Consider the following 24,962-nt stretch of genomic DNA (forward strand, 5'->3'; position numbering starts at 1 on the left):
ATGAGAATTGCGCGCACACATGTTGTTAGCTGTTCTTGGTTGTTGGCTGTTGGCTGTGAGAGCGACGAAGCAAGTAAACTTCAACTGCGACTGATTGGATTTCTGTAAAACACTCGCCACCCACCCTCTGAGGCACAAAAAAAACAGAGCTCAGTGGGGCAAAATTGCAAAAACCCCCCGAAAAGGTGAACGCTTCTGTTAAATAATAATAAAAATAAAAAAATATAATAATAATAACAACATTGTGTGAAGGGCGCGGTGTGTGTGTGTGTGCGTGTGTGTGAGGACGATGATAATGATGATGAGGTTGTTTCTATAACAACGCTGCCTGCCTTTGAGTTTAAGTTTGACTTTGGTGCTGATGACGTTTCGGTGGTGTTTGACGGTGTTTGGTGGTGTGGGGTTCGGTGTTTGGTAGACGACAACTTGACATGAGAGTGTTGCTGACTAGAAAATGGCATTTTAGGCAGAGTGAAAGCAGACTTCCAGTCAGCCAGTTTGGAGCCCAGCCTGCACTTGATGTTTGTTTTTCCTTGACTGCCATAAACGGAAAAACTCCTCATACTTGCTTCCTCCTCCATCCCCATCTCCTGCTTGTGTGTTTCTCAATGTATGACTACGACGAAAATTGACGTATAAAGTCAACGCTGCCGTCAACAAAAGTCTCTCAACGCATGACAGCATTTTTGCTGCTGCTGTTGTTGTTGTTGTTGTTTTGGCTGCTGCTGCCGTTGCTGATGTTTCTTTTCTTTTCGAGTCAGAGATGTCGTCGTTTCTCTTCATCCAGCAAACAGCAGCATCACATGACCCCCAAGTGTATGTCACGTACAGCATTTAGCATTTATTGTGACGCTTCATGAATTTCTTGTGGGAGACCAAAAAATTCAATTGCTTTGTTACGTTTTCCACTTTTCTTTTTTCTCTTTTTTTTTTCTTTTGCGCCAAGACAATGTGTGGAAACTCTGGCCAACAAAAGGTGCAATATCAAACGGCAACAACTGTGTTGTATAGCATGAGCTATGAGCGCCAGAAAGTAGGCAACAATTTGGAGGAGAACGAAACAAGAAAAAATATCACTGTTTTATTCGACTCCCGGGCAGACTTGAATGAAGACAAATGCTTTGCGCAAAGAATTGCCACGAAATTCAATTAAAGTTGGCCTCTCGCCTGCCAAATGTGATTAGGGAAATGCATTTCTAATGCTTTCGCAATGACATTAATGAGAATATTTTTAAGCAATTAAAATGCTGAAATGATATTATAAAAGTGATGATGATGGTGGAAGGTTGAAGTTTTCTAAGCGTGCAGAACGTGCAGCAATAACTCGCATATGCAATTCACTTTATTTGCCATCTTGATGAGAATGAAAAAAGATGCTGCGAAAAAACGAGAGAAAAATGAAAAGAGCTCTTTCATTATATCTTGGTGATTTGTGACGTTGTTTTTCTCTTAGAGTGTCAGGAAATTAGAGAATTGGCACACACACATACAGTGCAAGTGGGAGATAGATGCGAGATATACAGCCTGCTGCTGCCTGAACAATTGCATTCGGCAAGTGTATGTGTGTGAGTGTGTGTGTGGAAAGCTAAAGAAATTAGAAAGCAAACCGGTTGCCAAGCCAGACTTGGCATTTATATGCGGGTTAATTAAAAGAAAACTAGTTACGAGTACGATTGTGCGTTTGCCTTTTAAAGTTTTTCCTTTTTTTGCAGCAGCAAAGAAAAAGTCATTAAAAGCTGATGCCAAGTTCGCATACAGTGCGTATGATTGATAATGAGAGACTGCAGCTGAACCTTTAGAGATGAAGTTGAAGGCCCAGCGGCTGATGCCGCGATGTCTTCATCTTGGCGAGCAATGTTAAGAATTTACAATGCTTGTAACGGAACTTATTATTTCATTGCGTTCCCCTTCTCCCCCTTCCCCTCACCCTGCATCTCTTAGAAGCTGCGTGGCTCCGACTGCGGCTCCGGCTTGGTGTCTGTCTTTGAATCTGTTACGACTCCCATGTCCGTGTCTGGCAGCAGCTGTCTGTGGCGCGGTTTTGCACACAGCAGCAGCTCGCACAGCAGGGAAGCAGCCAGCGAGGCAGCCAACGAGGCAAGAGGAGACCGAGACCGAGACCGAGAAATCCAAGCTGTCGTCTTTGGCATATTCTGGTCATGTGTTGTGGCATTGTGCAGCCTCAACACAATCTCCGGTTCACACTGTCATAGTCAGTGGTAGATATTAAAATGTGCTTTCGAGTACTGTCTTCTGACTTCGAAATCAGCTCAAGCTCAAGTCTTTAGCTGCAAGCTGTCTCGTATCTATTTTTTTATTGCACAATTGTCATACCTGTGCTGCAATTCACAATTTCATTGGCCCATTGGCAATGACATGTATGTATTTACTTACTATGTTTGTACATATAAGTAAAACATCTGGCTTGACTTTATATATTGCGAAGTATGTAAGCAATTGCTTTAGTTTGACATTCCTAATTTGCTTTATTTGTGATTGTCACAGGGCACATTTTCCTTATGCTTGTGCTTATGCTTCATAAAACTTGTGACTGCTGCTGCTGCTGACCAAAAAAGTTTTTCATAGTTTCTGCAACTCAATTTTGCCATATGTGCATATATACTACATATAATGCTGTGTTGGTGTAGAATAAATTATGAATACCATCCAAAACATGAAAATCTGACCCATCAGCTTGTCTTCTCTCTTTCTCTCTCACTCTATCTCTGTTTGCTTTGATTAGAATGTGAATGCCTGAGTTGGTCGAAAGTGCTGTTTTGAGTTGTTCCGAGTTGTGTTCAAGTTACACAAAAAATTCTGATTGCCTGTGTCAAGATCTGTCGCAAAAGTTGCTTTTGATTATGTTTGAAAGATGCGCAAATATCTTGATCAATTCTGAAGGTTCGTTCTGTATTTGGTTTATGGTATTTCGAAAAGAGTAAATGGAGTGCTAAAAGGTTCTTATATTTTTAATTATTTTTGATGGTTTATTTTAAGTTTTCAGCTAGTTTTTGTTTAATTCAAAAAGTAAACAAAATATTCATAAAGGAAAGAATAAATATATATTAAATTTTAATATTAAAAGAAATGGAAATATTTGTATTCAAAAGCAGCTTTAGAATATCTGGTCTATAATTAAAAAAGTTCCTGTCAAGCTTTTTGCAATATGTTTACCAAATATCATGAACAATTCTGAAGAGCTCTGTAATTGATTTATTTATTTAAAGTATAATAAATTACCAGTTATAAAGTTATTATAAGTAACATTATTTCTTTAATTGTTGTTTATTTTTCAATGTTGGTTTTCATTTACTTCAAGAAATACAGTCAGCGCCACAAAAAAAGCCGCACTTTTAAGGGTTACGAATTTGTAACTTTCAGGGCCTGTGGTTTCATTATATGATTGCGGATTCGCCCAATTTTTTTTTTAATAAGTTAATTGATGGTATGTTAATAAAAGTGCATACCAATTTTTATTTTAAATTTGTTTTTAATATTAAAAAAAATGTTGTTTTTGGTTTCACCCTAGTTTTAGCGACTTTTCACTATTATGGCAAACTTAATGAAAAAAATCATAAAAGTTATAATAATGAAAAAATTCAACAAAAACTATTTTTTTCCAATTGAACACCTTACTAACTATAAAAAAAATGTAAATCTAGGCAATTTAACATTAGACATATTTTTTTAATTTAGCTTAATACTTAGAAATGCCGCCTTTGGCCTTAATTACAGATTTTACCCTATTGAGCATAAAAACGTAAATGGAACACAATTATTTCTTTGTTATATCGTATATCCATATTTTTTCTATAATTTGTTTTAGCTCCTCCATAGTTTTGGGCTTTCGCTTTCTTTTTTTGGCCCCCATATAGGCCCCAACATTCTCGATTGGACTAAGGTCTGGGCTGTTTCCTGGCCAATCTAAGGACTTAATGCCCAATTCTTTCTTCAAATTGGACTGATTCTGATTGGTCAACAGTGCTATTTTCAGATGAGTCCAAATTTAATCTCATTGGATCTGATGGAGCTCTCAAGGTGCGCCGTAGACGTGGGTAACGGTTTTCTGAAAATTGCTGCATAGCCACAGTAAGGCATTCACCGTATGTTATGGTATGGGGATGCATATCCAAATATAAAACGGAATCAATTTTAATGGTTCAGGGTATAATCAATGCAGAAAAATACAAAGAAATAATTTTAAGTGGAGTTGTGCCTAGCATTGAGTCCATAAGTGAAGAAGAAGAAGAATCCATTTTTCAGGATGATTTTGCACCTTGCCATCGAGCGCGATCTGTGAGTTACTCAGTGTCCGATTGTTACCAAAACAACTTATTCAGATAAATTGAACATTTTTCTATCTAAAAATAATAAATTTGATGAAAGAATTGGGCATTAAGTCCTTAGATTGGCCAGGAAACAGCCCAGACCTTAATCCAATTGAGAATGTTGGGGCCTATATGGGGGCCAAAAAAAGAAAGCGAAAGCCCAAAACTATGGAGGAGCTAAAACAAATTATAGAAAAAATATGGATACACGATATAACAAAGAAATAATTGTGTTCCATTTACGTTTTTATGCTCAATAGGGTAAAATCTGTAATTAAGGCCAAAGGCGGCATTTCTAAGTATTAAGCTAAATTAAAAAAATATGTCTAATGTTAAATTGCCTAGATTTAAATTTTTTTTTATAGTTAGTAAGGTGTTCAATTGGAAAAAAATAGTTTTTGTTGAATTTTTTCATTATTATAACTTTTATGATTTTTTTCATTAAGTTTGCCATAATAGTGAAAAGTCGCTAAAACTAGGGTGAAACCAAAAACAACATTTTTTTTAATATTAAAAACAAATTTAAAATAAAAATTGGTATGCACTTTTATTAACATACCATCAATTAACTTATTAAAAAAAAAATTGGGCGAATCCGCAATCATATAATGAAACCACAGGCCCTGAAAGTTACAAATTCGTAACCCTTAAAAGTGCGGCTTTTTTTGTGGCGCTGACTGTAAGTGAAATGTTTCTAAAAATGTGAACACATTAAATTTAAATTAGAAACATTGTAACTCTGTTTTTATTTACTTCAAGAGACAAATAAAGTATTTCTAAAAAAGACGCCATTAAATTTAAATTAGAAACATAAAAACTCATACTCAGTTATATTTAAGATACGTATATTTAGGAGTCATGCTTCTTTAAGCTGCTATAGAAGTTCTTTAAGATAGAACTGGGTGGTTGGCTTTCAAGCACTTAGTATAACTGCTTTTGGAGCAGTCTCTGATAGCTTTGCAGTTGTCACACCTGGACAGAGAGAGATTTGCATATTCGCAAGTCACAACATGGGGCTCAACATTCATGTAAATAATTTCGGGCGTGGCAGCTGGGCAGGGGCGGGTTCTGGCTATCATTGACTGGATCACAGCATTGTTGTTGTTGTTGTTGATGTTTGGTGTTTGGTGCCCGTTGTCGTTGTCTTTTGTTGAGCGAGTAGCATGTCAAAAGTAAAGTGCACGCGGGTAACGAAATTATGCGCATTTATATTTCGTTAATGTTTTTACAGTTGCGACCCGCATAAGTTAAGACTGCAGCATAAGCGAGTGACTATATAAGTATGTGTGTGTGTGTATGTATGTACATATATACCATTGCTATATAGTATATATTCTATCTCTAGGCTCAGTTGCCGTTACATGGGGAATTAGTGCGCATAATTTCATAAGCAACACAGCAACAGCAACATGAACATGGACTAAGGGGGGAAGTTGGCAAGCATCGCGTTGGCCTGCGCAAATATTTTGGAGTCCTCCCCTTGGGAAATGTTGTCGCTGCTGCTGCTGTTGCTGCTGCTGCTGCTGCTGTTGGCAGTGGCAAACATTCAGAATCATATGTATGCGAGATGTCTGCATATAAAGTTATGCTGGGAATTTGCTTCGCTTACACGAAAAAGTAAGCAAATAAATAAAAATAAAAGAGAGCACGGTAGAAGAGTGCTGCGAGAGTGCGGGAGCAAAACAGAAGAAAAAAAGAACCGAGTTGAAATAACGTTGTATATCTGTACTAAATTGCACATGAAGTGATTTCAAGCGTAAGAACTGCCATGACGATGGGGCACCGAAGGCGCATGGGGCGGGGGGATGGGAGAAGGTAAACCATCGATATTACGTATACACACATACTAACATACATTGCTACACACATACCTCTCGGAATATGCATATAAAAACTTGGCGCAGTTTCAAAGTTGTGTACGACCGAGAGATGCTGCAAAAAAATAACAACAACAAGAACAACACCAACGACGACAACAAATTCATATCAAAATTACAACAACGTCTGGGGAAATGATGAACGAGGCGCGGCGAGACTTGTTTGTTATTATTGCTGTTGTTGTTGTTGTTGGGATCTCTCTCTCTCTCTCGTTCAACAAAATGCCGGAAGCCAGAAAAAGGCCTCGAGAGTTGACTCGACTCGACTCGAGTTGACTGAAGAGCAATTTGATTAAATGCATTGCGGGCATTTTACACACACACACACAGGAAAACGAAAAACAAAAACACGAAAATAAATTAGCTAATTTAAAGATTTATGTATGCCTAAGTGAAATATCAAGAATTTACAACTAATTTCATTTCTTTTAATTTGTATTTCTCTCTCTCTTTACAGTGCAAAACTAAATGCAACAGCTAAGCAACAGTATTTTTGCTCAACATTAAATTAAATAACTCACTAATCATACTAATACAAGTATAGATATTTGTAAATGCAAAATCTCTAGCAGTGATTATATGTTGCATTTTTTGAAACCAAAAAACCAAATTAAAAGCAAATAAAATAAAATCCGAGGAAAGAGAAGAACGCAGCGAGCTTAAGCCAACAAAAATAAAACCGTAGTACGACTAGTAAAAGACACCACCAATTTAATTTGAACAGAGTTTAAGTAAAAAAAGAAAACACAACAAAAAACCAAGAAAATATTAGCCAAAATCGAATAGATGTCTATGTGTATTACATATATATATGTATCGGTCATCTATAGCATAATATAATAAAACAAAACCAAGCATATATTTACAACATAAGCCATATATACCAACTACATAAATATATATATCGCAGCTAAAAGACAAGCAGCTAGAAGCGACCGCAAGCAAACGGTCTCAATCATTTGAAAACTCATCTTATAGAAATAATCTATATAATAAAAGACAAAGCGCAGCTCGTCATATAAAACAAACAAAATAAAATGGAGGACAATAACACAAGCAGCAGTGCGAGCGGTGCGCCCATCAAACTCGAGGATCCATCGGTGACACTCACAATAAGGCTGATTATGCAAGGAAAGGTGAGTTGAAGTATTCAAAAATTGAATATAGTATTTAAAATATACCATAAATTCAACATATTTATACTAGATGGGGAATTAATAAAAATTCATAAACTGAAATTTCATTAAGTATATTTAACTACTGAAATGTCAATTCGAAAATATAGTATAGTATTTAAAATATACTATAATTTCAAAGTATATGTATATGAGATGGGGAATTAATAAGCTAATTTTTCATTTAGTTTATTTAACAACTAAAATGTCCATTCCAAAATGTAATATAGTATTAAAAAAATACCATAAATTCAAAATATGGCAGATTGGCAAAGAATGAATCTACACTAAATTGGCAAATTTAACAACTGTTGAGAGATGTTCAAATTAATATCATTAATAAATATACTTTAGTATATAAATATCCCGAAAATTAAACAATGATCAGATTCAGAATTCAAGAATTTACAATAAACTGACAATTTATTTGGCAGAAACAATATTTCACAACTGTTCAAAGATGTCCAATTTATTCTCTCAGTTAGGAGCTTCTTAAAATCATCTTATCGAGTAACCTTTGCTACCCAACAGTAAGTTGAGTTAGGAGCATTTGAAGAAAACACATAAATATCTTATGCTGCTGACAGCACAAGATTGTTAAGTTTATAATAGGAATCCCCAACTAAGCTAAGCTGTCTTAACGCCTAACTTAAGTCTTTAAGTTGGCCTATCAAGTAAGTTATTTGAGTTAGGATCTGCTCTCCTACCGAGTCCATAGAAATGTGTTGGCAGGTTGTCAATTATAATCCCAAGCTGACAGCGGCGCGAAACGATGTTTTCAGAGTTGCCAATCAATTTATTTTTGCCTCGCGAAATTTGAATGGGGACTTCTACCTCCTCGTTTTTTTTTTTGGGGGGCTTCCTTTTGCCACATTTAAAATGTGAGCACTTTTGTAAAGTATGTTCGATAAAATGCACTCCATTGAATACTGTCGCATTAAATATTTATAGAAAAGCGTCAAAAATCAATAAAAAGAAATTGCCATGAGCGAGGACTGAAAAAATGTTTAACTAAATTGCAAAAGTCAGCAGGTAAAATAAACAATAAATATAATAAATTTAAGCGTGAATTTTTTATGCAAATTAAAATTAAACACGCAACACTTGTCGCATTATAAACGAAACTGAAAAAAAAAACTGAAAGTAGAAACGAGAGGGGAAAAGAGAGAAAGAGAGACGAGGGCGAACGAATTTATTGTACCATATAAATGTGATATTAAAAGCAATAAAATGCGATGCCAGCATCGGCTATTAAATAATCATTACAGCTCACAAATACGACTAATAAAAATAACAAAAAAGGCAAAAGAAAACATCAATAAATGGAATGTGCATAAAAAATCTGAAACCCTTGGGGGGAAGGGAGCATAATCGGGGGGAGGCACTTATCGTGATGCAAGTATAAAACACTCTCGAATAAATACAGCCCAGAGGCAACCAGTTGAACAAGCTGCCCGAGTACAAACAATATGTACACTCGTTATGTGTTTATATTGTCGTATGCATAATGCAAAATACTCGTTTATCATACATAATTAACTACTTGTTCAATTCGAAAAATATTAATTAAAAAAAAAAGACTTTCAAGTGATGAGAGAAAAGAATAAATAATAAAGTCGCAATCATCGAAGAATTAATACCCTGGTTCTTACGTCAACTCATTAGTTTGATTTATTAGCTTTCAAATAATTTCTTTATAATATTTTTGTTGAACTAAATTTGCTTTCAACCAAATTTGCATATTCATATTTAAAATAATTTAAATTGCCACTAATATTCCCCATCTAAGTTCATTAATTGTAATGACATTCACATGAATTATATGTAATCGGTGGCAATAATTAATTAAAAATATGAACCTGAAATATTATCAAATGAAAAACAAAATTTGAATAACAAAGCTGAGAAATAATGTCACGCGCACTAATTAATTTGGAAATAACATAATATTAATTAAAGTAGAACAATAATGAATATAATATATGCAAAACACATGAATGTGTGAAAACTGAAATAAATTATTAATTAAAAATATACAAATTGTTGTTGTGACAGCTTTCCATTTCTTAATGCTCAAATTTCAAGTAGATAATCATTTATTTATGTTATTTAGTAGCGATTATAATTATCCAACTAATCCGAAGCATGAAGCTTAAAACGCTCTTTAAGAGTGTCTAAATATCTGTTTATTTATTTAATAACCGTCAACTGACATTAAAAACTATTATTCAAGCACATTAACTACTACAGAGGCAGCTAAAAACTTCAACTGAGAGGGGCAAAAAAATAACGACAGCTTCAAAAAGCTGTCACGTAAATCCGCGGCGTCGGCGTCGCTTTTTTCTTGCCACTTTTTGTGTGGAGGCTTTTGGCACTTGAGCGAAATGTTAAGATGTTGTTGTTGTGTTGGCCTGGTCGGCAACTGATGAGCGGTGCCTCTAGGGGGAAGCTGTGGAGGAGGCACGCGTTGAGCCGTCAAAAGCTTTTTAGTCAAAGCTGCCATTTATCTCGCTTCTCACATTACTCCAAAGCCGATTTGCAGTTTGCGCTTTTAAAATGTGACCAGATTTTGATTTAAATAAACACGAGTATATTAACAAAGTTGCGGCTGCTGTTGTTGGCCAACTTATGTGTAGCTGGTTGTACATATGTGTGCTGAAAGGCAGTGACAGGTGCAACAGCGTCAGATAAGGCGACAGAGCGACGCACACCGCCAAATGCAGGGCAAAACACACACAGAGAGAAAATGAGAGGGAAAGATATCTACAGATTACATGATGTGTAGTTGAAAATTGGCAAAATGGCAACAAAAAATATGTGTGCAGACAATTTATAACAAAAATAGCAACAGACAGACAGAAAACAACATTTCGTTTAAGACGTGCCACCAAAAAGAGTGAAGGAGGGGACTGTAGGGCAGAGGGGGAATTCATTGAGGTGGGAAAGGGGAACTAACAGAGGTTCGATCAACGGGCGGCAGCCATGAATAATTGCGCACTCTTTGGCCCAAGCTAAAATTAAGCATTTGCAAAATGTAAACGTGAACGCGAATTGTAAATGTAAATGTAAATCTTTTCGCATTCTGCATTATTTTTGTATTTTTGGTATCGACGTTGATTTTCGTCGATTTTTATATTGTTGTTGTTGCACAAGGATTCAGGCAATAAATTCTCAAGACACTTTTGAACAGCGCCGTCGACTGCTGCTGCTGCCTTTGTGTGTTGGTCTTTTGATCGATAGTTATAGATTAGCGTGATTTATGAGTTGCTGCCGACGCAGCATTCTGCCAAGAGTTGACAAACACACACACACATACACATTGTATATGTTATGTACATATAGAATATGTAAATACATTTTTAGCGCAATGCAAATCAAGTGGCAAATAGGAAAAGAAATAAAAGAACTGAAGAGAAAAAAATAAATTTTCAATTGACAGCGTTGAATGTGCACAAACAACATCCGTGTTGACTTGTTTAATTGAGCATGAAACGAAGGGATTTTCGACTTAAAAAGAGTCTGTTGACTGGGGGGATTTATGGCGTGTGGGATTGGACAATAAAAAATACAGTATATACAGTATCTAAATGTGTTGAGCGCTTAGTATTGAGTTGAGGTAGGGTCAGTGTAGCTCATATGACATTTGCATGAAACTTGCAATGAATCATTCCGGCGAGTGCAGCCAATTCATTGATGAAATACGTTTGAATATTGGAATTGATTTCTCTGAAATATATGCACTAATATTGTTAATGCCCTGTCAACAGCTGCCAGCTGGAATTATTGATAGAAATTGTTGGGCTTTCATTAGCATAACAGTTTTTGGTGGAACTGAGATTTTGAATGTTCGAATTGAAAGGAAATTAAATAAATGCATATATTTAAATTTATATTTATAGATATATTTCATGAGTTAGAAGGTTGCAAGAGGAAGTGATTAGATATTTAAATTTTAAATCTTTCACATATGTAAAGAAATTATTTCTATAAATAAGCAAGTAAAAAATTTATAGTGTTTTCAATTGTGATATATCAGCTATAAATATATACTAGAGAAAATATTTCTATAAATTAAAAATATTACTATTACAAGAAATTTGCTTTTTAGAATGAATTTTTGTTCGCCGTTTGTTAGAAACTTCATGGACTGCTAACTTTATTTACTATGTATCTTATCTATATGTGAATACATAGCTGTCTAACATATGTACCCACATCGTATCGTATATTATGTAAACCCCTAGACAAAAAACATTTTGGTTAGAGTGCATAAATAAATCAGTTAATTATAATTAGACAAGCGCCTGTAAAATATTGCGCATTGAACACAAAATTCGCATTGAGATGCCGTCGCATTCTGCTGCCGCTGCCGTTGTTGCTGTATGCAATTTCACTAATTAAAAATGCATGATTCAAAAATAACAACAACAGCAACAACTGGGAGAGAAGGCAGCCACACAAAACACATGCAGTAGACATAGTACGAAGACGACTGACAATTGCAAAATACTCGACAATTCTGGGCGAGAGTGCAACCCACTTTTGCCTTGCTTTTCTATGCAATTTGCGGCTGACTGCCAAGAAGCAACAACGACAACAACAACAACAACGACGTCGGCAAAATACCAAAAAACCTAAACAACACTAAAAAGTGCAGGCAACGTTTTTTTTTTTTTTCTGTTTAGTGTTTGGATGTTTGTTATTTATAATTTTCACATTGTCGCTTGGCTGAGTTTTCTTTTTGTTTGGTTTTTGTCATAAATTAATTAGCTGCGTCACGACTTTGAGCCCAACTCCGGCTTTGACTCATTCAGCAACGTCGTCGTATCTCGAGACTTTCACACAAAACTGCAAAACAATTGCAATCCAACACAACAAAAAAAGAAAAACAAAGAAATACACACAAAACAAAAGCAGCAAAAAATCACAACAAAACAAAAGCAACAACAGCAGCTCATAAAATGAAAATAATAAGCCCCAGTTAATTAGAGATGCAAAAAGGCAAAAGGCCTGCAACGTTTTTGGCCTTGACATGCAACGTTGCTGCTGCTGCTGCTGCGGCTGCGGCATCAAAAAGAATCGACATCAAAAGTCCCTCTATAAATCCGAATATCGACAATTGCCTTTAATGTGGGCTTCTCGCCTCTAATCTTAATTAGACTTCCATTGTTTATGATTTAACTGCGTTTTTTATTTGCAATTGAGAACTCTTGTATGATTCAGTCGCAGATTTATGGCTTAGAACTGCACATGAGGATGACTCATGACGATTGTTGAACATTTATTAAGTATTTATTTAACAAGTATTAGATAAACCGCACAAAAGCAATGGGAAGGCTTTAAAAAGATAATCTGAAATTAGGGAATACTAGAAATTATACGATCACATTACAGTAGCACATATACTATTTTTATGATTGCAAATATTAAACTAATGTATTCACATTACAGATAAGCAAACTAATATGATCTAAAGTTGAGAAACTTTTTTCTATGGAATGAAACTAATCTTCCTATATTTTTTAATTTTTGAGTTTCGGAAAGCATTGCGAAAATATTTATTTAAGAAATATATGTGATCAACTTATCATAGAGAAAGTATTATTCATATTCTACTATTCTATCCATACTTGGAGATACATTTATAATATGTAGTTCGTAATACTTAAGAACCAAATCTAATCACAGATAAAATTAATTTACGTAGGTCTGTGAATCTCCCTAAACGCTTACTAGATCAGTGGGTAATCTTTGTTACCCCGAGTTCGAAATCTTCAACACGTTTTTGTCAGCAGTTCAGAGACCTTAAAGCGTCTGTATTATATACGATGTTTTTTTTTACTATCAGCTAAAATGACTCTTAACGATCTAACTGTGCTTCAGTTTGACAAATTGTCTTGAAAGACACCAAGACAACTTTGTTCTCAGTTCACCTTCGTGGCGACAATTACACCGTCTAATTATTAGCGTATTATACAGCAGAAGGGGGGAAACACAGTCTGAGACGAGCTTACAAAACTTTGAAACAAATTGTCTAATATTCTCAAGCGAGCGCAACATTTTGATAGCCCATTTATCACCAGACAAACCTGTCGTAAAGCATGTGGCCAACAAAGACGCAGAAGACGATGAGGAGCTAGAGAAGAGGGAAGAAGACGTAAAAACAACAACATTAAGTCGTCTGAAGAATGGACGGTGCTAATTGTGCCACAACAAAAGAACTAAAAGAGACCCGCACTATTTTGATGTTAGTAGAGCACGAGAACGAAGAAGAAGAAGAAGTAGCAGCAGCAGCAGCAGCAGAAATAGCAGACAAAATAGAGGCAGCTTAGCAAAGACAACAACCCAAAAAAGAATTACAGACAACAACAAGAAAAACAACAACAAGTAGACAGTCATGCTGAGCGTGCAATTCTCAGCTGCGTTGGTGGAAACTGTTGAATTTTCTTTTTTTTCGGCTTTTGTTGTTTATTATTATTTTTTTTACTTTTTAGTTTTATTGTTGTTGCTGTTGGTTGTGCGCTTGCTTGAGTATTTTTGGTGTTAATGCGACGCCGTTGAAAATGCTATAAAATGAAAGAAAAAACGTAAATAAAAATGCAGTGTACAAAACAAGACGCAAAAAAAAACAACAACAAAAAAAAAGAATTGCCAAACCGTGAGAACCATTTATGGTAGCCACGCCAGAGCAAGCGAGTAACTGAAGAAAAATTGCAAGAAAAACTTTGCAACAAAATGCTGGAAAATGCAATGTGACAACTGTTTGCAACTGCTGCGCCTGTAAAAAGTGCGCGAGGGGAAAGCTGTGGGGCAGCGACGGCATTGGAACAACATGTGTGTGCCGCTTGTTGCATGAACAGGCGCTGTTGCTGCTGCACACATGTGTGTACAATGCGTTGGTCTTTCGTGCCCTCACCTGCCACCGCAGCAAAGCGACCCAAAGCATTTCCCTGCCCCGCCCATGCTTTTAATAAATCATGCTGCGCATTTGTCGCGTTGCATTTTTGTTTCAGTTGCTGATGCTGCCGCCGCCGCTGTTGCTTTTGCTGCTACTGTTCCTGCCACTGCTGCTCGTGGCATTCCAAATGAAAACGGAAAAGTGCAAACTGTACAATTAAATAATTTACAATTTGCCAGTGCGCGAAACAACAACAACAACAGCAGCAGCAGCGAGGCAATGGCAATGGCAATGGCAACAGCAACAGCAGCCAGGCAATTCTTCACAAGTCACAGCAAGTGGCATTTTTAATTTGATTAAATACAAGCAACAACTTCTCCTTTGGCCCTGCTAATTGCCCTGCAACTGGCAAAAGAACTGCACAAATAAAATTGCCAACTTTAAATTCAGCGCATTGTTGGCCACTATAAAGGGTAGTTAAGTAATCGATAAATACTATAGCTGTAATGATGATGGAATAAAAGCTTAAAATCGTTGAGAGAGTTATTTAATTAGTATAATATTTTCAATTTTTAAAATGAATATTATTATGTTAATTAATTAAGTAATGCGTAAATAACTGAGAGGGCAATCTTTGATTTGGTAGGACGTCAGTTTAAAATATATTGTCCATATACAAATGTTTGAAGCGTAGAATAGTTGAGATCATTAATCAATCGGAAGTTTATTCAAATTATTGCAAACAGTTCAAGTTAAAAGAAGTCTTAAGACAGATTAATTTGTGAGTGTATTTCACATTTATATACATAGAGCAAAAGCATTAGAAAGCAGAGATCAATTAGAATTATATTTGAATTATTTAAAACAAAAATTATTATTACTGCAATTCTAAGAAGATGAATCAATGGTATAGTTAAGTAAGCTTTAAATAAACGAGATGCTTATAGATGATAGGTAATTGCAAAGGCTTAAGGCAGCTTGAATAATATATCAATAAGAATAACGTTTGAATGATTCAAAACATTCATTATTATGACTTGAATTCCCAAAAGAAGAATCAATCTTATAGTTAAGTAATTTTGGAATAACTAAGATGCAAGAAGATGAATAATTGAGACGATTTTCTAAAGAGCAACTGTGTAGTAAAATATCAGAGATCAATTAGAATTGTATTTGAATTATTTAATCAACATAATTTGCAATGAATGTTAAGCATTAACCTGACCCACCATTCATATCGAATTGAATAACATTTGCTCGAAACTGATTTGTCAATTATCAAATAGCACAAATGCCAAAGAACAATTTGAAGTAAGCACATTAATTTGTTTCGAAAATCAAAGAAATTACTCCAATGCCACATGCCACAATTAGTCATTTCCTTAATAATGGTGCTAGCCACCATAGCATTTTAAGTGTCAAGTGAATTGCATTCCCATCCACACACACACATACTATACACAAAATATCTGCTACTAATCGATTGCCAACATCAAGTTTTGGTCTTTTGCAATTTGTTTACCGATGTAGCTGCCGTTGCTGCTGCTGTACAATAGAAATATCCATAGTTGGTCTCTCCTGCTGGATGGTAGACAACGTCGATGACTGTGGACACTGACCACAGGAATGTTGTTTGAATAGTTCCATTTGCCTGTTGTGTGTTCACTTCTTTCATGCATATTTTACAATACAACACAGCAGACATACACACAGGCATGCATAGAAAACAAAAACGGCAAATGACATGCAAAATTTTGAATGCAGAACCGCAAAAGTGAATTTTTGCATACAAATCGATGGCTGGCTGGCAGCCTGGGATGCCAAAGTTGGAAGTGCAAAATTTTGGCATTTAATTGCCGACATGTAAAATGGCTAGAAAGTCTGCCAAAATTGTGAAGTTAGAAAGGGGATATAAAATGGCTTATGTGTAGAGAGAAATGTTGTTAGAGTTTTGGCTTTTAGCAGGCTGCCAAAATACAAAATAAAAGAAGCTGTTGCAGCACAAAATGCAATCAAGAGAAAGTGCAAAAAATTGCTCAACAAATATGCAATGTCTTTAGCTTATCGCTTGACCCATAGCAGCTGCAAACCACATACATATACAGATTTATGCAAATTGCGTAAGCTTCTAAGCCGCAAAGTGGCAAGTGGCCAATGAGAGTGAGAGAGAGAGAGAGAGAGAGGGGGGCAACACATTTCGGCCACATTATTAATGATGATGAGCGTCCGACGCTAATGAGCCGCACATCAGACTTAATAGGCATTGGTCTAGGCCTCGATTCAAATAAGACTAACTGTGCGTATCCACGGTCCAAACTCTGATTGCGATTGTGCCTATGCGTATGCAAAGAGTAGAAGACCTATAAATTATATGTGAAGAGACGTCGAAAATTTGTCTTGAGTGCAGACAGGCGTAAGAGCGCGGGCTATTCATAGAATTATACGCCATAATCATGCCAATAATTATGGCAATTCCTTCTGACATTTGTGTCTAATAAATATTTCGGCCATTTAGCTTGTACTACACAGACATTGCCATAGGCATAATAAATATTATAGAAGATGGCCAGAAATGCACGAAACTGCGCATGAAAGCAGCTAGACAGACAGAGACACAGAGACACAATCTTAGCCCAAGACACGTACCATTTTTACACTGCTTGAGGCTGGGTCGAGGAGAAAGAATAAGAAGAGTGGGGTGAAATACCAGTATATCATATCATACTTATATTGTTTTGCTTTTGCCTACTTTTGCATTCTGTCACACTGGCAAAATGCCCATAATGTATTCTATATATCTTTGTGTGTATGTGTGTGTGTGGCAATGGATGAGCATTTAGAAATTGAGGCAGACATTGAGAAAAGTGCACTTTGTGAAGGTTACAAAAGATTTGTGCTAAGTGCCTAAGGAATGCGTTGAAACTGTATATAGTAAAGTGAATATGCAAAAAACAAACAAAACATTCATAAGATAAAAGACACATTTAAAGTAAACAACATTTAAATTACTGCACGATTTTTTGAAATGCACAGAAAATGCATAAAATTGAAATGAAAATAATATTTTAATTTTTATAACCACTTTACTGCAAAGACAAATATTGTAAAATTGAAAATAGAGAGATTTTTATGCATAACATATTTGCTTGATTTTAAATAAGCAAATGTATTTTATGCATCACATAACCCAAAGGATTGTGAGCTTCAGATAGCTGTAAAATCAATAAATAAATGATTCAAATCTGGCCAAGCAAAGCCAATAGACACTATAAAAAAACGAATACATTTGTAAGAATCACAGCTATCAAAAAATTATAAGCTCATGTTTTATTAGCATTGCAAATTTAAGAGCTGCAATTAAAGCAGCAGATCAGAAATTATGAAATGAGCAGAACTGTTTAGATTCTAGTTTAATTGCAGCAATAAAAACTATAGACAGCTGCCCAAATGTCATCATTGGCTCCACAACTCAACCAGTTTACCATAATCGTTAAATATTTAATGTCCTTGTAAAGATTGCTCCAGAGTCGGTTAAAGTGCTTGACCAATATATATAAATTTTATGAGCAGTAAAAAAAAAAAACGATTTACATAATAAAAAAAATTGTGTATTTTGCGGCTAAGTAAGTGTAATCAATGTCAGTCAATGTGTCCTCGATATGTTTTCGTTTAATTTGCCGAATTATCGATACGAGTATTATGCGAGTATTATTTATAAGCTGTCATTGCACAGGCTGAAATCATTTTAATTAGGTTTTAGCAACCATCCATGAACAGAGACAGCTATAGGGGGAAGAGAATGAGAGAGATATACATCATTACTTTTGACTTGCATAAAGATTTATTTGAATTCATTTTGCCAGAAACATATTGAAGTAAAAACGACGTTTTAATTAATGCAGCCAACTGCAACTGTAGTTCTCAATTGCCAAAAACAAGAAAAAATGTGCAGAATATAATATGACACAAAACACGAAATATTTGTAGCTAAAACTTTGGCAAAACTGAAATTTCATCACGTTTGCACATAGAGATAAACGAATGTTGAACGAATGCTGCCAGCTGCTGTGTAATTAATGTGATTTATTTCTGAATACTTTTTTTATTGATCGATACGCAAAACTTGTTCAAGTTTCAGTGAGTAGCAAAATGCTTTCAACGCTCTTTGCAGACAGGCCAATTACACTACATATATACATATATACCACACATATACATGTGTAGTAGTTGGAAGTGTGAGTGTGTGTGTGCGCCCGCGGCTATGCAGATATTTACAATCAATTAAAACGCGTTGCCCGCAAATTTCATTACGCCCGACATTTTCAACATGTGGCCCAGAAGAGAGCGAGCGAGCTTCGAATCTGGTTGGGAGTTGGGGGTGTCAATCTTTTTCTCTGCCACTTAAATATGCAAAAGCAGTTACACACACACACGCACAGACATGCACAGGAATTTACACATACACACTGTGGTATAATATCACTTAATATTTAATCGAATTTGCACATCGACGTCGACGTTGCTAACAACAAAAAACATTAAAAAAAAATGGAGAAAAAGGGTAGTAAATTCAGGAAAATTGAGTGTAGACAAATTAAACTATGAGATACGTTATTTAAAAGTCAAGGAAATGAAAGATTAGAAACACAATTGCATAATCATATATAGGGTTTTTTTTTTAAACACTTTTAACTGCTTAATAAGATACATTTAATACGCTATAAAATAATCGACCAAATTTATGATTAGAATCACATTTGTATAACACTTTCAACTGGTTTAAAGATTAATTTGGTATAGACTAATTGTATTAGGAAATAAGCTATTTGAAAGTCAACGAAATTAGAGATTAAACATTTGTATAATTAGATACTACGTATCTTCTATTAAAATACTTTTAACTGGTTAAAAGATACATTTAAAGCAGCGCAAACAAGCTCATAAATTTAATTTAATCAATGCCTTGTCGACAGTCCATAAACTTAATATATTTATATCTTTTTAAAAGAAAGCAATTAGTATTATTTAACAATATATAACACTAACATTTTTTATACACAAATGCGATTTAATTTCAAACGCTAATTCTACTTTATGTTATTCGTATCTTTGCAGGAAGTCGGTAGTATTATTGGTAAAAAGGGTGAAATTGTCAACAGATTTCGTGAGGAGGTAAGTCACAAGTAGTAGAAGAGAATTGAAAATAGATCAAATGCATATTTAACCATCTTTACAGTCTGGTGCCAAAATTAACATTTCGGATGGCTCATGCCCGGAACGCATTGTAACGGTGTCTGGCACAACAAGCGCAATCTTCTCGGCATTTACGCTAATTACAAAGAAATTTGAAGAGGTATGTGTGCGCTAGATTGAAACGGATGCGCGCGAGTCTTAAACTAAACTTATTACATAAACTAACAAATAATTGGTTGAAGTTTACACTTGCAAAAAAGAAATAACATTCTCATCGCACATTTCATGGTGGTGAAGAGAAAGTTTTTTCTTTGCGGTTCAAGAATGAAATGTGCGCGCTCTCTAATGTTGATTGTGTACTCAATTCTTGTGAATAAGTGGCTCGTGGTGGAATCAACTCTCGCTTCACATTACTAACTTGAAACCCGTTTCAGTGGTGCTCGCAGTTCAATGAAGTTGGCAAAGTTGGCAAAACTCAAATACCCATTCGATTGATTGTGCCCGCCAGTCAATGTGGATCATTAATTGGTACGTAAAAAAATACAAAAATATAAAAATCGAAATGTCAATTCATTAACCAGTTAGTCACATATACACACATATTTATATATATCGACTTATGCAGGCAAGAGTGGCTCAAAGATAAAGGAAATACGCCAAACTACAGGCTGTTCCATACAGGTGGCCAGCGATATGTTGCCAAACTCCACGGAGCGAGCAGTTACCTTGAGTGGCAGCGCCGAGCAGATAACCCAATGCATCTATCAGATATGTCTTGTCATGTTGGAGGTGAGCTAGCCAAACACACACGCACTCCCCAAAGATCGTGATGTGCCTGATGCTTTGACTAAGTAATTAACACTCTCTTTTTCCCCTCTCAACTTTGCAGTCTCCACCACGCGGTGCTACCATACCATATCGACCAAAGCCGCAAGTGACTGGGCCAGTTATTTTGGCCAATGGACAGGCCTTCACCATACAAGGCAATTATGCGGTGCCCACACAAGAGGTATGTCCACACAGTGCCTGACAAAAGTGCATTAGCATTTTGAATAATTGCATAGGTTAAGCAGTGTTGTAAGATGTAATCGAAACCGTTATCAGTTATCGTTATCGATCAATATATAACGCCGCATTCTATAGCTATTTACTGCCGATACTTTCTCTCTAAATCTATATTTATTTATTTCTGTCCCCGTCAACAAACAAATCCTATTATCAAATGCTAATAATAATCTTTTTTTAATTTTAAATTTTTTTGTTGTCCATTTGAGTTGTATCCTTTAATTTATATATATTTGATTTAACCCCGATATATATGCGCGTCTAGCAAATTCTTTTAACTTCTTAAGTTCCATGTCAATACTCTATCTTGATCTCTCTCTCTCTATATATTATATGTGTATAAAAATACCAAAACAACAGTCTTTAGTTTGTGTATCCAATTATCTAATTATCTCCAAACATATTTCTCTTGCTCGTTTAGAAATTCCCAGTTATGATTTGCACCTCTCTCTCTCTATTTTCTCTCTCAATATCTTTATCTCTCTCTCTCTCTTTTACTATTTCTCTATCTTTGTCCACACCTCCTCACACAATCAAATCTATTGAGCACCCTTTGAACCTCCATTTTGGCAACTGTCTAGAGCCAGATCCGTACCGTACCGACTTGTGACCCAAATGAAACCTTGTTGCAGATTTGTCCCAAAACAAAAGTAAAGAAATGAACCTTTGGTTTGGTACAGTTTAGAATTTGAATTGTACTCAACTGTTGGTGCTCGATTCGATTCTCCACTTATTTCCCCATGTCGTTTACCGTTTCTTTGCGCTCATCTCTTGTACCGTTGAACCCAAGCCATAAGATTCTTCATTTTCAAAATGTCCAATGGTGGCCCCCCAACTGAACTAATGATAATCATTTACAGCAGCCAACAAACTAAACTGAAAATTGATTGATAAATATTTTAATAATATTTTTAAATACATTTTTTACATTGTTGTTTTTTTGTGTTTTGTTTTTTTTTTAGTTTCTTTCGCACTCTCTTCTCTCAGGTTAAGAGTGTTCGCTCTCTCGCTTTCGTGAAGTGCATCGCAATCTGTTTTGTTGGGGAGCGGTCGCACTTTTGGGGAAATCCTCTATTCGAAATTGAGGATGTTCCAGATTGGGCGACTGCTCTCATCGTGTTACCGAGAAGTAACTGAGTGAGTTTCACTCTCTCGCTCGCTCTCTCTCTGAAACACACACTCGCAACATAAAAGTGTCTTCTCTCATCTCTCTCTGTTCTAAATGAGGGCTCGCGTGCAGCGTGCGGAGAAGTATGTTTAAACTACACTATAGCTCTATAATAAAATCCAATCAAAAATAATTAATATATACCTCATGAACAACACACAACAACAGCAAAGCCACCAAAGTAAATTCCACCAACAAAAAGCGAAAGCAACATCAACTAATAGTGATCGAAAGTCAAATCAAGAAAAAACTTCCCACCATAAAAAAGATACTACTTTGTCTCTATCTATATCCTTCGTTTATATTTTTTTGGTATATCTCTTAATTTTGTGTAGTATTTCCATACTTACAACTCGAATATTTAAATGTTTAGTTCGACAACCAAAGTTTTAATCAATTACAAAGTTCACCACAGCAACAACCAACAACAACAAGTAAAACCAAAAGCCACAGCAATATCAATCTATCAGTCGCAAAGCTGATACTTTAGATGAGTTACAAATACGCATACATAACATTTATATTATCGTATATTATCACCACCAAAACATTTTGCATTAAAACAACAGCAAGAACAACAACAGAAGCAGCAACAACAACAACAACCAAATAAAACAATTAGCAAAATGCAACAACATACTATTCAAATATCGTCCTGCCCGAGCCCTCACATTATGCAACTCTCTCTCTCTCTTTCTCTCTCCGTAAATCAGTGAAAAACTCTTTAAAATCCCATCTGAAAAAGCTAATTTTGTGCGACAACAACAGCATCAAAAATACAAAAAATATAAATAATAATTATAATAAGAGAACAACAAAGTCCTTTAAGCCTTCGCCCCAACCATTGTGCCAAAACAAAAAGTTTCAAACAAAAGTTTTTGTTGTCACATCAAATTCAATTAAATGCTCGCAAAACAAAAACAATAATTCAAAATAGTTGTCTACCATTTATTGCGTTCTTACTCTTTCTCTCGCTCTCAAAAAGAACAATAAACAAAACTTGCTCTCTTCCCTCTCTCTCTCTTCTCACTCACTTTGTCCCAGGTTATTGTCGGTGTTGGTTTTTTTTTAGCATAATGCGGCGTGTGTAGTGTGTAACAAGTTAACCCTGTTGCCTTTCTCACCTGTTACCTTTCACAGTTCAGTTATCAGTTGTCAATTGGGTACACATTTTGTTTGTTTCCCGCCCAAAAAAAAAAAAATCGTGTCTGGGTTATAGCTTAGTGCAATTATCGTGGGTTGCTCTAAATCGTTCCTATTCCGTGCCTCATTCTCTCCTTGGACCTTGACTGTCTCTTATTATTAGTCTGTATCCATGATCGATCCTTAATCCTTGTCGCTCTCTCTTTCTCTTAGTTGGTATCATTTGTGTTTTGATATAACTCAACAAAAACTCCCTCCGTATATCATTTATCGAAACTGAATATCGAATACACGGAAACTTTCGCACACAAGCTTTTTGATAAAAAGAAATCTGCAAGCTTCCAACTAAAAAATATATATTGTATAGCAAAATATATTTCGTAAGCTTTCAATTATATACAAAAACAAAAATTATCGAGCTCAACAATTTATTTTTGGTAAATCATTTTTGTTCTTCTACTTTTTTCTTCCTTCGAAACCAAAAAAAAAAAATAAAATAAATTCCTACGCACACAAAAAAAAACCGATACTGAAATGTTCTATAAAACAAAAAAAACACCATTAGACCTGTCCAGTATTTCCACTTGCTTTGGCTACCGGTGGTCTACATGCTGGTATTTCAGGCTTAGCGGATCCTTTGTTAAAGGGGGCACATTTACCAGGAGCGGTACCAGCACACCACCATCACCTACAGCAAATGCCCGATGTGAGTTTTGATTGATCCGAAACGTAAAACACACACGAAAAATAAAAACAACAACATCGACTGCTACTGCAACTGCAACGCGACAACAACACAAATTTGAAAGTCGAGCCGAGACAGCATTTGTTATTCTTTGGCATGTGTGTTGCTGTACCCGGATAAACTAAAAAAAAAAAAAATACTATACTTCCCCCAGTAGCTGTACTATATATATCCCTCCAGTATGAACACTTATTGACCATCCGCCTGCCCCTTTGTCAGCCTCGCCAACCTTCGCCACACCCCCCGCCCCCAACTTAGTTGTATTTGTGCATTGCTGTTTGTTGTTACTCGTTACTCGTATCGCATACTTCCCCCCTTCGTTATCCACTAGTATATATATAGTTGTTTTTACCCCCCTAAACCCTCTCATATCACCCCGTTTTTTCTCTCTCTAGCCACCTCTTTGTCTTTCTCAATGTCTCAATGTGTGTGTGTGTGTGTGTTTTTTGTAGTTTGTATTCTTGTGTAGTAGTTACCTTTAGTACCTCTGCCATTTCTTTTATGATCCCCCCAACGTGGTGCAACTGTGGTCAGGACACATTTCAATAACATTAACGTTGTGTGTTGTCGCCCAGTTCCCCAAGCAACTGCTGGACCACAAAGTTGTTGATATTCCACCTCCTCCTTCTTTTCTTATATTGTTTTTCTCTTTGTTTTTTGGCTTTTTTTCTTCGCTTTTTTATTTGGTTTTAGTGGGCGACACTAAAAAAAAGAAATCCTGTGACTCCAGGGATACCAAAAAGGAAAAAAAAGAACCCCCATCAAATGCATTTTTATGTCGCAAAGTTGCAGTATAATTTGTGAATTGTTTCAACCTTGCCAACTGTGTGTGCTGTGTGCATACACATATAGTACCATATATACCCCAAAGATATGTTTATTTAATACGCGACTTTCTATGACGAGTTTGTGACCCCAAAACGAAAAAAGTATCATCCTTTGCCCGCCCCCGCAATCGTCCCGTTTGACTTGCTATTGAGTTGCAAGTTCATTTCCATTTATAAGCGAAGTGCACTGAGAAAATATGTTATGTATACCATTTTTCATATAACGAAGCGAAGCGCATGTTTTATTTGTTTATGCATTAGATAAATATTTGATTTCGAGTTGTCAAAAACCATCCACCCACCCACACACACACACAAACATCAACTCTACACACACACCCACACACACGGACATGCATTCAAATATGTATATTTAGATATACATACACGAGCATTTCATTTCAATATTTTATGATTTCTCTACCAGATTTGTACTCCCCATGTATGTTTTTTAGTTATCTACTATGTTTTTTCTATACTTTTTTTTTGCAACAGTTCTTAGTCTGTCTGTGTGTGTGTGTGTGTGGGTGTGTATTCGTTTGA

General features: G+C 35.7%; 1 protein-coding gene across 8 annotated transcripts in view; it reads left to right on the plus strand.

Moving 5' to 3' along the window:
• The window catches only part of LOC132792019 (poly(rC)-binding protein 3), a 116,159-nt gene that overhangs the window by 84,420 nt on the left and 6,777 nt on the right, over positions 1 to 24,962 (plus strand). For 3 of the 8 annotated variants that reach the window (XM_060801210.1, XM_060801209.1, XM_060801211.1), the window contains exons 2-8: positions 6,663 to 7,341; positions 19,394 to 19,450; positions 19,515 to 19,631; positions 19,906 to 19,999; positions 20,097 to 20,260; positions 20,361 to 20,480; positions 23,413 to 23,553. In XM_060801210.1, the coding sequence (XP_060657193.1) occupies positions 7,243 to 7,341; positions 19,394 to 19,450; positions 19,515 to 19,631; positions 19,906 to 19,999; positions 20,097 to 20,260; positions 20,361 to 20,480; positions 23,413 to 23,553 (792 nt within the window). In that variant the 5' untranslated portion in view covers positions 6,663 to 7,242. The remainder of the gene's footprint in view (positions 1 to 6,662; positions 7,342 to 19,393; positions 19,451 to 19,514; positions 19,632 to 19,905; positions 20,000 to 20,096; positions 20,261 to 20,360; positions 20,481 to 23,412; positions 23,554 to 24,962) is intronic. The other 5 variants (XM_060801214.1, XM_060801216.1, XM_060801213.1 and 2 more) reach the window with 3 other exon arrangements.

The sequence above is a fragment of the Drosophila nasuta genome, chromosome 3 (assembly GCF_023558535.2).
Source record: "Drosophila nasuta strain 15112-1781.00 chromosome 3, ASM2355853v1, whole genome shotgun sequence".
Taxonomy (NCBI): Eukaryota; Metazoa; Arthropoda; class Insecta; order Diptera; family Drosophilidae; genus Drosophila; species Drosophila nasuta.